Raw genomic sequence first — 14,646 nt, 5'->3', positions numbered from 1 at the left:
TTTTTGTTGTTGTTTTTGTTGTTTCTATTGCTTCCTCCCCGCTGTCAAGCTGCTGCCAGTTGGAAGTGTTCAAACTATTTTGCCGTCGGCGCTTACACCGTCGCACAATGGTCCAATAAGGCAAAAAGTGGAACTTAATTCCATAGCGCCTTTTACCTTCATCCTAGCTTAAAAAAGTCTTCGGAGCAATTGTTTGTATGAATGACCCGCATAATCGCAAATTGTCAAAAAGTATGAAAAGTTTACTATACTAGAAATAAAAAAATTACTTTTTTGTGTTAATAGATAGAAGAATAGTTTGTTCAGCAAAGTTGTAGAAGATTCAAAAATATGAAACTTTGTTGAACAAATGAAAATCCTATCTTCTTTCAGTACAAAGCTATTAAGTATATTACATGGAACTTACTTAAAAGTTAGGTTTTTGTACTTAACTTTTGTTAGTTGCATTTTAAACGAAAGTATTGTTCAGAGTAATTGTTAGGGCACACAAAACACACATTTTTGCCAAAGGTCATATATCTCCAGGACTTTTCCTTACAAAGTTATATCATATTTTAGCTTATATTTTCGTTAACTTCAAGAACGTATAGGTTAAAAAGGGGTAAGTGGAATCATAATGTCAATACTTTTCCTTGAAGTTAAGCTGAAGTACTATAAATTTCTTCAGGTTTCATTTGTCCCAATCCACCCATATTAGAGTACGGCGAGCATATGTTACAGTAGGTTTTCATATATCCAAAATACTAACTTTTTTGTGTTAAGAGATAGAGGAATGATTAATTCGGCAAAGTTTTAGAACGTGCAAAAATATAATCCTTTGCTGAACGAACCGAACGGGTACAGAGTAACAGAGTATTTTCTGTAAAAGTTACTTAAAAGTTAATTTTTTGCACTTAACTTTTGTTAGCTACATTTTACAAGAAAACGTTGTTCTAAAGAAGCATTTGGACATACAAAACACACGTTTTTGTTGAAGACCACACACCTCCAGGACTTTTCCTTCCAAAGTTATAGAACATTTCAGCATATTTTGACGTAGAACTACGTTTTACTTCAGCATACCACACAGGGATGCAAACTGAAAAACTGGGACGAAATTTGTCCCTTTTCAAATGCTTATAGGTCGGTTGTTTTTCAACCGATTTCCTTCATTCTTGCAGCAATCGATTGAAAAATTATACACGCATCTGCCCAAATGCAGGAAAATGTTGTTTGAATCTGCGAACTATTGCACTATTGCAAATTGTCAAGCCTTGTTGAAATGAAAATAACGTCCTCTCATTGGTCGTTTGCTGGCTTTCCCTAAAAAGGTCGACATACCTAGTTAGCCGTAGCGTAGCAGTTTGCGCCAGTATCAGCTAGTTTGCCGAATTTGCTTTCGGCTTGAAAAAATCATTTCCCTATTGGTCACATATCATAGCAGCAGCGCGGTAGCAACAAACGTTTCGGATTGCCGGTTCTTCCCTACGATTAAGCTTGGTCTTATTTTGGCAAACAACAGCATGCTGTGTTATCCAGCTAGCCTAGCAATCTAAATTTACTATGTGTGAAAACAGCTTTTTTTAAATTAAATATCTTTATTCAATTGATTTACGTTTGAAAGTGAATTTAAAAATCATTAAAATATAAATTTGCGTTTGAAATATACTTCATGTCTGGCGTCCCCGTGTGCAATCACAGGTTGCATCTATGAATGAGTGACCCTTAAATTATTTAATAATACGTTTTAGACATGAGGCAATGGAAGGTAGATTCGGTGTTCTCGAATATGAGAAGAAATTAGCAAAACTTCGAACTCGATGTTGCAGAAAATTAAACTACGGTAATAATTATCTTAGAGCTCCTCCGCGTACAGTATAATTGTTTAAATAGAACGCTTATTCCCTTTAAAACCATGCAACTGTACTTTTCCGCATTGTAACTACAAGACTTTAAGGCAAGTGCTCTGCAAGGTTCAGAAGTGCAGAACTATCTTTTATCCAACTTCGACTCGTCAATAATTCCCACACAACGATTGTGGTACATGATTGGCAGCCATCGCACCCGACCATCTTCTTAATGGATGTCAGAATCTCGCCGCATGCTATGCAAGATGTTTGCGTGAGGTCCAGAACTTGTTCTGCAGACTCGCTCATGGTGTTTTGAAGGGATTCCGAACCGAGTTTTCTTCTTTATTTATTTTTGAGATTGTTCGGATAAGAACGTTGAAGTCAAATTTTCGCAGCATTTCTTTTTGTAGCACAGCTTAAACTAGAATTACAATATATTCAAATTAGTTTAAACAAAGGTTTAGTTAAATTAAGTTATTTGTATCATTTCTGGTTGCAATGTATATTTTTCCTACTCACAATGAATAGTTTCGCCCCATTTTTTTCCCTTCGTGCACCCACAATTGCCGTCTATTGGTTCGAAATCTATCTCTTTTTGCTCACTCGTGTTTTCCTGTAGCCGAATCCGCTACACAGTAGGCCTGGCCGTTGACAAGAAAAATGTATGGAAATCATTTTTTTAAATGGTGGATATCATTTTCCAGGATCCTTTCAAGTACTGGCTGTGTTAGTGTAGACTAGACTAGACTCGTGTTTTCCGGTTGCCGAATCCTATTTGTTCAGTATACTTATTATTATTAATTATTCAATAATTTTAATGCTAACTCTAATATTTATAACTTTTTCTTTAGCAAATATAATTATTTTTATTTGCTGAATTGAAAAATTATACACGCATCTGCCCAAATGCAGGAAAATGTTGTTTGAATCTGCGAACTATTGCACTATTGCAAATTGTCAAGCCTTGTTGAAATGAAAATAACGTCCTCTCATTGGTCGTTTGCTGGCTTTCCCTAAAAAGGTCGACATACCTAGTTAGCCGTAGCGTAGCAGTTTGCGCCAGTATCAGCTAGTTTGCCGAATTTGCTTTCGGCTTGAAAAAATCATTTCCCTATTGGTCACATATCATAGCAGCAGCGCGGTAGCAACAAACGTTTCGGATTACCGGTTCTTCCCTACGATTAAGCTTGGTCTTATTTTGGCAAACAACAGCATGCTGTGCTATCCAGCTAGCCTAGCAATCTAAATTTACTATGTGTGAAAACAGCTTTTTTTAAATTAAATATCTTTATTCAATTGATTTACGTTTGAAAGTGAATTTAAAAATCATTAAAATATAAATTTGCGTTTGAAATATACTTCATGTCTGGCGTCCCCGTGTGCAATCACAGGTTGCATCTATGAATGAGTGACCCTTAAATTATTTAATAATACGTTTTAGACATGAGGCAATGGAAGGTAGATTCGGTGTTCTCGAATATGAGAAGAAATTAGCAAAACTTCGAACTCGATGTTGCAGAAAATTAAACTACGGTAATAATTATCTTAGAGCTCCTCCGCGTACAGTATAATTGTTTAAATATAACGCTTATTCCCTTTAAAACCATGCAACTGTACTTTTCCGCATTGTAACTACAAGAAAAAAACGGTTGGTGTATTGCTTTGGCATTTTATAATTTATCTTAATCATTCAACATCTAGAAAATGTAGAATTCAATTCGATTAAACCTTTATTTATTATGTTGGTGGCCTTGAAAAAGGCCTTTTTGTTTTGTTTGTAGGTCGACTTTTTTTAACCTCCAAAACCGTATAGAGTGCGTCCCTGGCGTTTCAGTGCATACACGACATCCATGGCGGTGACGGTCTTTCGCTTGGCATGTTCATGCTGTTACACCTCGAATCACGTTCTCCAGAAAAACTTTCAGCACGCCTCGAGTTTCTTCGTAAATCAAACCAGAAATACGCTTTACACCTCCACGACGCGCCAGACGACGAATAGCAGGCTTGGTAATTCACTGGATGTTATCACGAAGAACCTTGCGATGACGCTTAGCGCCTCCTTTGCCAAGTCCTTTTCCTCCTTTACCACGACCAGTCATTTTCAGTAGATGTTAACCGTTCGAACGATGGATTGAAACTAATGCCAAACGCGGCCCTGAAAATCGCTTTTATGCTGGCGGGGGTAAAAATGTCTCTTTCCTGATTGGTTGAACTGTCAAAAAGGGTGCAGTTTAAAAGATTTGACAATTTTTTTTTTTTTTTCATTATTCGTTCTACTCTCAGGGTGTCAACATCGACTGAAAAAAGAGCTTAACCATGGCCCGTACAAAGCAGACCACTCGTAAATCCACTGGTGGAAAAGCTCCTCGTAAGCAGTTGGCCACCAAGGCAGCTCGTAAAAGTGCCCCGGCTACTGGTGGAGTAAAGAAGCCTCATCGTTATCGTCCCGGAACAGTCGCTCTGCGTGAAATTCGTCGTTACCAAAAATCGACTGAGCTGCTGATCCGCAAGCTTCCGTTCCAGCGTTTGGTCCGTGAAATTGCCCAGGACTTCAAAACCGATTTGCGTTTCCAGAGTTCTGCCGTTATGGCTCTACAGGAAGCTAGTGAGGCTTATCTGGTTGGTCTTTTCGAAGATACCAATCTGTGTGCCATCCACGCCAAGCGTGTGACCATTATGCCAAAGGACATCTAGCTGGCTCGTCGTATTCGTGGTGAACGTGCTTAAAACGGTTATCATCAGTTTTTGTTTGCTTCTAAATTTCTGAAACAAACGGCCTTATCAGGGCCACAAATAATGTTAATGAAGATTTGGATTTGTTTCAAGCATCTGGAGTATTTCCTCATCAACAATTCAACACAAATTTTGTTTACCTATACCTACTATCGAGAGTAGGGAACCTATATACTAGAGAAATGACAAGACACTCACCGTTAAGGCAACTGTCAACATCAAAACGGATAACGGCAATGCAAAATTATACAGATCGCCCGTTTTGATGTTGACAGTTGCCTTAACGGTGAATGTCTCGGCGTCTCTCTGGTGTATAGGCTAACTAATCGAGAGGGATTAGATCTCAATAACAGTCTGTCGTTTTTACCTAAATATTTTAACATTTCTCATTTTGAACTATCAGGCGATATTGCAAGGAGTATTATTGTGCACGGGTTAGAGAAAATAAGTTGAAAAAGTGGCAAGCTTTTTTCCAATGACCAGCGTTGCTCTTAACATAATAATGGCGCAGTTCTGATAAAATAAACATTCGAACAATTGGAGAACACAACAGTATACAGATGCTACAAAAGTTTATTCATTTATCAATGCTTTTTCGAAAGGAAAAAAATTATATTCTAAAACTCATGAGCCTTTTTCACAGATTAATACTTATTTTTCACTTGAATTTGTTTTTAGGTGATTTACTATAAAGTTTCAGCAGTTTCTGGAAATGTAGGTGATTGTTTACATTCGAAGACATCTAAGACAAATTCTGTATTTTAGATTTTCGTAGCATTAACTCATTTATTTATAAATAAATCTACGCGAAGTGTTAGAGAATAATAAATTATTTATTCTTATTCCTTGGTAGTATAATAAATCAATCTTTTTCGTCTGTATTACCGAGATAATAAAATTCAAATTCCGCTCCATTTATTGTTTGGTGGCCGATTGTTGATGAAAGCATAATCTACAGCATTTACTTGGAACTGGTGTACTTGGTAACCGCCTTGGTACCCTCAGAGACAGCGTGTTTGGTCAATTCCCCTGGCAACAACAAACGGACAGAGGTCTGAACCTCACGAGAATTGTTAGTGGTAAAGGCGGCAAAGTTAAGGGAAAGGCAAAGTCCCGTTCGTCTCGAGCTGGTCTGCAGTTCCCGGTAGGACGTATCCACCGTCTGCTGCGGAAAGGAAACTATGCCGAACGAGTTGGTGCTGGTGCTCCTGTGTACTTGGCAGCAGTGATGGAATATTTGGCTGCTGAAGTTTTGGAATTGGCAGGAAATGCAGCTCGTGACAACAAGAAGACCCGTATCATCCCGCGTCATCTTCAGTTGGCCATCCGTAACGACGAGGAATTGAACAAGCTTTTGTCTGGTGTTACCATTGCCCAGGGAGGCGTTTTGCCGAACATTCAAGCCGTGCTGCTGCCCAAGAAGACAGAAAAGAAGGCTTAAATTTCATATTGACCCCGCTACTAAAAAAAATCCGTCCTTTTCAGGACGACCAACCACTTCAAAGGGGAGTTAAAGCATTTATTTAGTTAGTACCTTTTCTATATCATATTTACTACCACACAAAATTATTCCTGTGGAAGGGCGGATTCTTATGTCATTAGAAATTTTACAAAGAAATAGTTAAGTTATAGCATTGGGCGATATTGTATCGATATCAAATAAATCAATGCTTTCTACACGATATTAAAATTTTGCGATTCGCGATACCTACACACTCGGTCATTTTTACTCTAAATTGAGTAAGAATTGGTCTGTTCCGTGTTTTTAATTTTAGAGGCAAAACTAGCAATACTCAGGAGAGAGAATGTTTTGAGCCTCAAGAGAGGTAACAAACAACACCATGCAAAAGTATTGCAATCAAGTACAATAAAAGAAGTATTTATTTTCATACGTTTTTCTTGTTCTATTGCTAAACATTGAAATATGAATGCTTTTAAATTGCACAGGGCTGGTAGCAGATCTCTTTTTAGAGACTTGGTTTCTATTTTAACCCTTTATAAGGCCGTGAAAACTGCACTTGGAGCCGACACAAGTTCAGTAAAACGTAAATTAACCCTTCCCCGCTCATGATGACTCTAGAGCACCAAGAATTATAATCATCATATCATGACATAAAATAGTTTGTTGTGCTTACGATTGTTCCATAAACTTTTATATGCTGCCTCATAGCATCACTGGGCATTTTCTTCAAAATACTACAGTTGACAGTAATTTTAGTTAGTCTACAAAGTGTTCAGCTTGAATTTTTTCGTGAAGCTATAAATTTCAATGATAAACCTTGTGAGCGGGAGAGGGTTAAATGTAAAAATTATCCCCAAATTAACATTGCACACTTCTAGCAGTTTTAGGAAACTTGGAGTGTTGCAAGAGACCCCCAGAAGACCTTGTTTAAGCAAAATTTATAGAGAAAATTCTTGGAACAACAACAAAAATTGTTTTTCGTTGGTGGCAATATAGTTGCCACTGCCGTATAAAGGGTTAAAGCTAGTCTTTAAAGTCTCTTTTTTCTACGACAGGTCTCTCTATTTCTCGTTTAAATTATAAAACGATGTTGGATGGAGTATCTCTCGTGCTACAGGAAACGACATCACAAATAAGGATGGCCAACCTAGTAGCAAAGCCAAAGCCTTGGTGCTACATTCCGTATCGGAACCCGACCTTCTGTTTATTATACAGACTTCGCAGCCAACTGTTCGACAGCTACGATCCTACTGACACCAGGGCCTCTGCCAGGCTGATATATTGATACTGATACTATTGATATATTGCGAAATATTTCCAATATTCAATGGGCGATTACTATGACTGTTCAATAAATATGTGATTTACCCTTTGAAATACAACATAAAACTCTTCTATTTACTGTACATTTAGTAAATTAGTATTTTGACGTAGAACTACGTTTTACTTTAGCATACCACACAGGGATGCAAACTGAAAAACTGGGACGAAATTTGTCCCTTTTCAAATGCTTATAGGTCGGTTGGTTTTCAACCGATTTTCTTCATTCTTGCAGCAATCGATTGGAAAATTATACACGCATCTGCCCAAATGCAGAAAAATGTTGTTTGAATCTACGAACTATTGCACTATTGAAAATTATCAAGCCTTGTTGAAATAAAAATAAAGTACTCTGATTGGTCGCTTGCTTGCTGTGTGTGCATGATATGGTATCATGTGTGTATGTGTATGTGTGTATGATATGGTATGTTGTGTGTATGGTATAATGATATGGTATGATGTGTGTGTGTCTATGATATGGTATGATTTGTGTGTGTGTGTGCTGTGTATGGTTTTAACTCGGCACGATCTGCTAACTGCTGAATCCGGTTCACGAAATTCACAACCCTTCATTAGTAGACATTATAACTCATTACCCAAGTAAAAATATTGGTTTTATCAAAGCTTTATAATGCTTAATACAGCGCTATAAAACATTGATAAAAACAGTTGTGTTACTAGGGTAATGAAACACTCAATGCATTTGTTAATAGTGTACGTAGTGCTACGTCATTTATGCGGTCGTGTCTTGGATACAACCTCCTACTTTTTTTGATAACTTGAACAACTTGAACAAAGCTAAAACATGCTATAACTTTGTAAGGAAAAGTCCTGGATATGTGTGGTCTTCAAAAAAAAACATGTGTTTTGTATGCCCAAATGCTTCTTTAGAACAACATTTTCTTGTAAAAGTGCAAAAAGTTAACTTTTAAGTAACTTTTACAGAAAATACTCTGTAACTCTGTACCCAATGAAGATAGAATTTTTCTTTGTTTAGCAAAGATTCATATTTTTGCACGTTCTAAAACTTTGCCGAATTAACCATTACTCTATCTCTTAACACAAAAAAGTTAGTATTTTGGATATATGTAAATCTACTGTAACATATGCTCGCCGTACTCTAATATGGGTGGATTGGGACAAATGGAACCTAAAGAAGTTTATATTACTTCAGCTTAACTTCAAGTAAAAGTATTGACATCATGATTACTTTTGCCCCTTTTTAACCTATAAGTTCTTGAAGTTATCGAAAAAATAAGCTAAAATATGATATAACTTTGTAAGGAAAAGTCCTGGAGATATATGACCTTTGGCAAAAATGTGTGTTTTGTGTGCCCTAACAATTCCTCTGAACAATACTTTCGTTACAAATACGATCGTTGAGCTGTTCAAGATTGTATATGAAAAAGGTGTAGCAGTTTGGTCAGCTCGACGCTTAAGATAACATGCATACTGCGTGTGTGTTTTAGGCAATGCCACGGAGGGTATTTTCGTTGCCCTTCAGTGCTTATACAAAACGGAAACCCACAGTGTTCTAAATAAAACAGCCCTTCAGAAGCTTCGGCAAACACATGCCCGAGTGTTCCCGAATTCGTGAGCCCTCGGAAGCCCGCTTGCTAACACGTGTTTTCTCAAACGCATCATGTTTACAAAAGTACATATGAAAAAAATATTGCAGGTGGTTGTATGCGATGACTACCGTCAAGCTTTCCAATATTATACCATTGTCGATCTCACCGTGGCGACCAATGCTTGTGCGTTCCCCGAAACTGCGAGCCCTCGGTTGCCTCATGTGCCGAAGTTAAAAACCCTCGGCTCGCGTGTTCACGAATGGCTCTCCAGTGTTTTGTCTTCAGCTAGCGACGGAGGGTAATACGGATAGTCCTGCGTAGTGTGTTAGCAGATGGGCCCCACGCGCTTTGGTGTGCTGTGTTATCCCCATGCCTGATCCAACGTCCCTTAACTGCGTCCCATCTAGAGTTTCTGGGAGAACCAGGAGCGTAAGACTTACTCCAAAAATTTTGTCGTGAAAATTGAGGAGGAATTGATAAATAAAACGAACAAAGAACCCAAAAATATGCCTACACGCATGTTTTCGTCCACCATGGCGAATGTTCCGGTTATCTCCCGGAAGGCCACCCGCAAGGGCGTGGAATTGCTTCTGCAAGAAAGCTTTTATAATAACCTTCCATGGAAAATTCATTTAAATCAATTATCAGCAATCAGCAAGCAATCACTGAAAAAACCAAAGGTATAAAAGTGATCCAAAGGGTCGAATCTCGTATATCAAACGACTTAGTTCGATGAGCTGTGCATTTTCTGTATTTGTGTGTGTGTGTGTGTGTGTGTGTGTGTGTGTGTGTGTATGTATGTAACGCTCTCCCAATCTCACTCGATTTCACAGAGATGGCTGGACCGATTTCAATGAAATTAATTGCAAATGAAAGGTCTAGTTGTCCCACAAGACCCTATTGAATTTTATTGTAATCGAATTTTTGGTTTCGAGGTTATGTATCAAAATGTGAAAATCACAAAACTTCATTATCTCAGAAACCACACAACCGATTTTAACAAAATTGATATCAAAAGAACGGACTTGTTTTTTTGAACCATTTATTTAACCAATTTATAATATTTGGACATGTAGTTCATAAGTTATGCAAAGAAACGTGTTTCAAACACTGTTTAAGCTCACTCACTTTTCTCAGAGATGGCTGGACCGATTTTCACAAAATTAGTGTCATATGGAAGGTCTTGCTGCCCCATAGGACCCTATTGAATTTTATTGTTATTGGACTTCAACTTTGTCCGTTATGTATAATAATGGGAAATCAGGCTATGGCAAGAAACATGTTTCTAAGACTATTTGAACTCACCCACTTTTCTCATAGATAGAAGGACCGATTTTCATTTTTCCTTAGTTTGACCATCGGGTAACACTTGTAATGTGTAATCGGACTTTTATTTTAACCATTATGTGTTAAATTGTAAAAATATTGAAAATCTATTCTCTCAAAGATTACACGACTTATTTAAAGAAAAAAACCTAAATTAATCCACCTAGCGGTCAGACCCAGCCTTTCTCATTCAAACTTTTATTTGTAAAAATAGATTTACATGAACGCTTCAATCCAATAAATGTAGGGGAAAGTAGGTAAAGACGGACACCCTAAGGTTTAATCTAAATAATTACACAGTTATTGCTATTTAGATCGCAGTAGTCGCACAAATTGAAACTTAAGGTCATTTGTTTTCATAATCATTTTTGGTTTTTGTGAACTTCCTCCAAGTTTTATGTGTTTTGGGTCTTCAAAAATAAGACTAAAAATTGCTGTTTTTTGTCATGGTTGGGAAAGACGGACACTTAGGGTGGGTAAGATGGACACTACGAAGGTAAAGGTGGACACTCACAAAAAAGATGTAGTACGTTAAGTATTCTTTTGATTTATGTGTTAAGTGATGGCCATACATTACTCTACGTTATTAGAGTCCATCTATACATCACGTGCACAGTTTGAGAGGATGGGTTTCGATGAAGGCGAAAATTCTCCGCCTGCTGGTTTCTCTCGCGGGTGTACTTTGTGAACATCTGTTATACACAACAGATGCTATATGTGAAAATTCTCGGAAAATCCGTGTGTCCATCTTTCCCTACCTTAGTGTGTCCGTCTTGCCCGACCTGGTTGTAAATTTTTCAAACGATCGTAGCTCTTCATCGGAACATCGAAAATCTGCTGGATTTCCACTAGAAAACCGAGGGAAGACTAATTAATCACTTTACTATTGTGAACAAATGAAAACACGTAAGTTTCACGAGTTTTTCACTATTTTCCGTGGAATAAAAATTACAACAAATTGCGCGTTCACGAAAATATTCTTTGTTTTACTTACAAATTTGACAGTATGCTTGCTGAAAACCGATAATGCAACTCAAAAGCATTAAAACACTATAAATAAGGTATTCGCATCACTCAACTATCATAATACATTCTAGTCTGTGAAATATTAAAAGTGTCCATCTTACCCGCAGTGTCCGTCTTTACCTACTTGTTTATTTGTTTATTTGTTTATTTGTGATTAAATTCATCTGACACTAAGTTTTAATGAATTGAAAACCTTAACTAAATTACAGCAAAGTCGAACTAATTAGCCTATTTTTGAATCGATGGATAGGTTCGTTGAATAAAAATAAGTCTTCAACTAATGAAAAGGCACGAATGCACGCGGCGACTGGTTCATTATAACCATAAGATGTTCGATGAAATCTAGGCACAAGTAACGAATCGTTGCGCAACGTTCTCTGCGGTGCTCGCAAATCAAGCAGCGAAAGCAGCCAAGGTGAGTCGATTTCTCCGTTGAGAAGCTTTCCAATAAGAATCGCTTGCTGAATTGATCGTCGTCGTTGCAGCGTATCTAAACCCAGGAGTAGACATCGGTCAGGATACGAAGGAAGTTCCGATGGATTGCGCCATGGTAAATCTTTTAAAGCCAGTCTGAGGAAACGTTTCTGTATGCGCTCGATTCTTGTACTCCACGAGGTTTGATGTGGACACCATACAACAGCAGCAGTTTCCAAAAGAGGACGAACTAGAGCACAATATAGTGCCTTAAAACAGTGGGGATCGGAAAAATCCTTAGCTATTTTCGAGATAAATCCTAGTTGACGACTCGCTTTGGATATAACCGCTGAGCGATGAAGGTCAAACGTCAATTTCGAATCTAGCAGGATGCCAAGGTCGTTTACCTGATCTACTCTCGTTAGTGTAACGCCATCGATTTCGTACGCAAACTCAATAGACTTGGAGATGCGATGAAATGTAATTACTACACATTTGCCAATACTTAGAGTTAGCTTATTTCTTTGGCACCAACTAGCAAAAATATTGAGTAATAATTGTAGACGTTCACAGTCCTCCACGGAACGCACAACGAAATAGAGTTTCAGGTCATCCGCATAAATCAGTTTACAGTTATTCTCAAGCAATATGGCGGCATCGTTAAAAAATAGTATGAAAAGCAGTGGACCCAGGTTGCTTCCTTGAGGAATCCCTGACGCATTAGTGAAAGGTTCAGAAGTGCAGGAATCAATTTTTACTCGCAGTGCTCTATCCGAAAGGTACGATTCAAACCATGAAACTAGTTTACTTGAGGCACCGAGTCGAGAGAGTTTACAGAGCAATATTCGATGGTCAATCTTGTCAAAAGCGGCTTTCAAGTCGGTATATATCACATCCATCTGAGCCTTCATTTCCATGGTCGCAATACAGGTGGAAGTGAATTGCAGTAAATTACTAGCCACCGATCGGCCGGGCATAAAACCATGCTGATCAAAAGAGATGTAATTTTTAGTTCGCTCTAACAGTACGCCGCACACAATAATCTCGAGAAGTTTTGATGCAGCAGAGAGACTTGTTATTCCACGGTAGTTTGACACGTTTCTACGATCGCCATTTTGTATACAGGAAACATGTAGGACTGCTTCCACAAAAGTGGAAACTTTCCCTCATTGAACGAGCGGTTGAAAATACAGCACAGTGGATCTACTAATGCAGCTATACAACGGGTCAAAACCACAGCTGGAACTCCATCTGGACCAGGTGAATAGGAGCACTTCAATTTCTTCGCTGCTTCAACAACCATTTCATTTGTAATGACGAAAGATCGTAAATCGACCAAATCAGCTGGGACGTCAGAGGCAGCGTACTCGGCCTCCTGCTGAGATGTGCAACCTGAGTTGAAGACCGAAGCAAAATGTCTAGCAAAAAGGTTACATGTGGTTGCAGCAGTCGAGGCGGTTTCATCGTCGAGGAAAACACTCGATGGGATCGAAGAAGTATTCCGTTTGGAATTTACAAAGTTCCAAAAACCTTTCGGATTGCGCCGAAGACTCGATTGAATTCTCAGGACGTACGACTTATAGAGTGCAGCGTTAACTCGACGGTAAGCGTTACTGGCTATCTGAAAATTATACTTGTGTTCGAGTGTTCGATGGCGCCGCAATCTACGTTGACATGCGTTACGCTCACGTTTTAGTTTACGTAATCCCGGTGTACTCCACGCAGGCGAAGCTGCAGCACGTTTGGTTGGTACATTTGTCAGCAGCCACGAGCATATTTCGTCACTAAACTTATCAGCCATATCATCAACGTCACTAGAAGCAAAAAGCAGATCCCAATTCACCGTTGACAAGTACGCAAGTAAAGCAGCAAAATTGATCCTACGGTAATTAAGCGTTCGCTCAGCATTGGCGACAATCGGTGCGATACCATCAGTGACGGCGGGCAAAGACATCTCTAACGGTGGGTGGTGACTGTCGATAGGTAAGAGCGGAACGGGGCAAACATTGACACTTAACTTCTGCTCAAAAGTGCAGAAAACCAAATCAAGTGTACGATTCAGGCGGTTGCGTACGAGATTTGCCTGGCTTAAATTCATGAAATCCATGCCATCTAGTAAAATACTACTTGATTGAGGAAGTTGGTTTCCATTACTACAAAAGATACCGTCAATGCCACTCATCCATTGCATGCGTGGTTGATTGTAGTCACCACAAACGAGAATCGTATCTTCTAGAGTAGAATTCGTTCTAATTTCGTCAATAGTTGCTAAGTGGTCATTCATAGTGCAGATGTCGCTGCTCCTGTCTGGCGGAATATACACTGCACAAATAAGCAGCTTTTTGCCTTTGACGACGGAAGACACACAAATCTGTTCCAAGCTTTGTCCGTTAGTTGTACATATAGTTTTACTAGTATTACATTGAGCAACAGCAACAAGCACACCTCCAAGACGAGATTTACAACTATTTTGAGGGCTACGATCACACCGGAACACATTGTATGCAGTACCAAAAAGCTGAAGGTCGTTAATGTCATTGTTTAGTCCAGTTTCCGTCAAAATGATGACATCGTATGAACATTCGCTAGCAGCCAGGAACAAGTCGTCAATTTTAGTGCGTAGGCCGCGGACGTTCTGATAGAAAATCCAAATGGCATCGTTGTCATCGGGAGAAGTACGCTGCAACGTGCAACAATTTAGTGTTGGGTCGTTGTTTGTTAAATTAAGATACTCGCCTTTGGCGGGAACCTGAAGGTTCCCACCATCCGTATAACATCGCAGAAAGGCAAAATTGTCGGCATTCTGTGCAGTCGTGCAGGATGCGTCATAGTCGGAGCTGCAGCTTACTGGGTGGAGTTTTTTGACTGGTCGATGAATTCTCTGAATCTAATTCCAATCGGCCAAGTAGCGGCATCTAAAGATTTGTCCTTTAAAGCTCCTTTCCCCTATATTTGTTTATTTGAC

At 38.8% G+C, this 14,646-nt stretch overlaps 3 protein-coding genes and 1 pseudogene across 3 annotated transcripts; 2 read left to right on the top strand and 2 right to left on the bottom strand.

Moving 5' to 3' along the window:
* Nucleotides 1-3,621: 3,621 nt before the first annotated feature.
* On the bottom strand, nucleotides 3,622-3,928 carry LOC129722907 (histone H4-like; annotated as a pseudogene).
* A 190-nt stretch (nucleotides 3,929-4,118) lies between these two features.
* Nucleotides 4,119-4,523, top strand: LOC129724850 (histone H3-like). The gene has a single exon (XM_055680089.1). It carries the CDS (start codon nucleotides 4,146-4,148, stop codon nucleotides 4,521-4,523), a length of 378 nt encoding a protein of 125 aa, XP_055536064.1. The 5' UTR covers nucleotides 4,119-4,145.
* A 102-nt stretch (nucleotides 4,524-4,625) lies between these two features.
* On the top strand, nucleotides 4,626-6,003 carry LOC129720075 (histone H2A-like). The gene is made up of 2 exons (XM_055671486.1): nucleotides 4,626-4,720; nucleotides 5,568-6,003. Exons 1-2 carry the CDS (start codon nucleotides 4,626-4,628, stop codon nucleotides 6,001-6,003), a joined length of 531 nt encoding a protein of 176 aa, XP_055527461.1.
* Nucleotides 6,004-12,756: 6,753 nt separating this feature from the next.
* On the bottom strand, nucleotides 12,757-14,510 carry LOC129720074 (uncharacterized). Its single transcript, XM_055671484.1, has 2 exons — nucleotides 14,418-14,510; nucleotides 12,757-14,361 (listed from the first exon to the last, which is right to left on the bottom strand). Exons 1-2 carry the CDS (start codon nucleotides 14,508-14,510, stop codon nucleotides 12,757-12,759), a joined length of 1,698 nt encoding a protein of 565 aa, XP_055527459.1.
* Nucleotides 14,511-14,646: the final 136 nt, after the last annotated feature.

Source organism: Wyeomyia smithii, chromosome 2 (genome assembly GCF_029784165.1).
Source record: "Wyeomyia smithii strain HCP4-BCI-WySm-NY-G18 chromosome 2, ASM2978416v1, whole genome shotgun sequence".
NCBI lineage: Eukaryota > Metazoa > Arthropoda > Insecta > Diptera > Culicidae > Wyeomyia > Wyeomyia smithii.
Note: the sequence above shows the minus strand (reverse complement) of the source record. Positions and strands in the feature narration are given on the sequence as shown.

Coding starts and splice junctions, on each gene's coding strand:
- LOC129720074 (XM_055671484.1), bottom strand. CDS start 14,510: ATGACGCATCCTGCACGACTGCACAGAATGCCGACAATTTTGCCTTTC. Junction 14,362..14,417: donor CCTTCAGGTTCCCGCCAAAG/GCGAGTATCTTA, acceptor TGCACGTTGCAG/CGTACTTCTCCCGATGACAA.
- LOC129724850 (XM_055680089.1), top strand. CDS start 4,146: ATGGCCCGTACAAAGCAGACCACTCGTAAATCCACTGGTGGAAAAGCT.
- LOC129720075 (XM_055671486.1), top strand. CDS start 4,626: ATGTTAATGAAGATTTGGATTTGTTTCAAGCATCTGGAGTATTTCCTC. Junction 4,721..5,567: donor ACCTATACCTACTATCGAGA/GTAGGGAACCTA, acceptor TGGTACCCTCAG/AGACAGCGTGTTTGGTCAAT.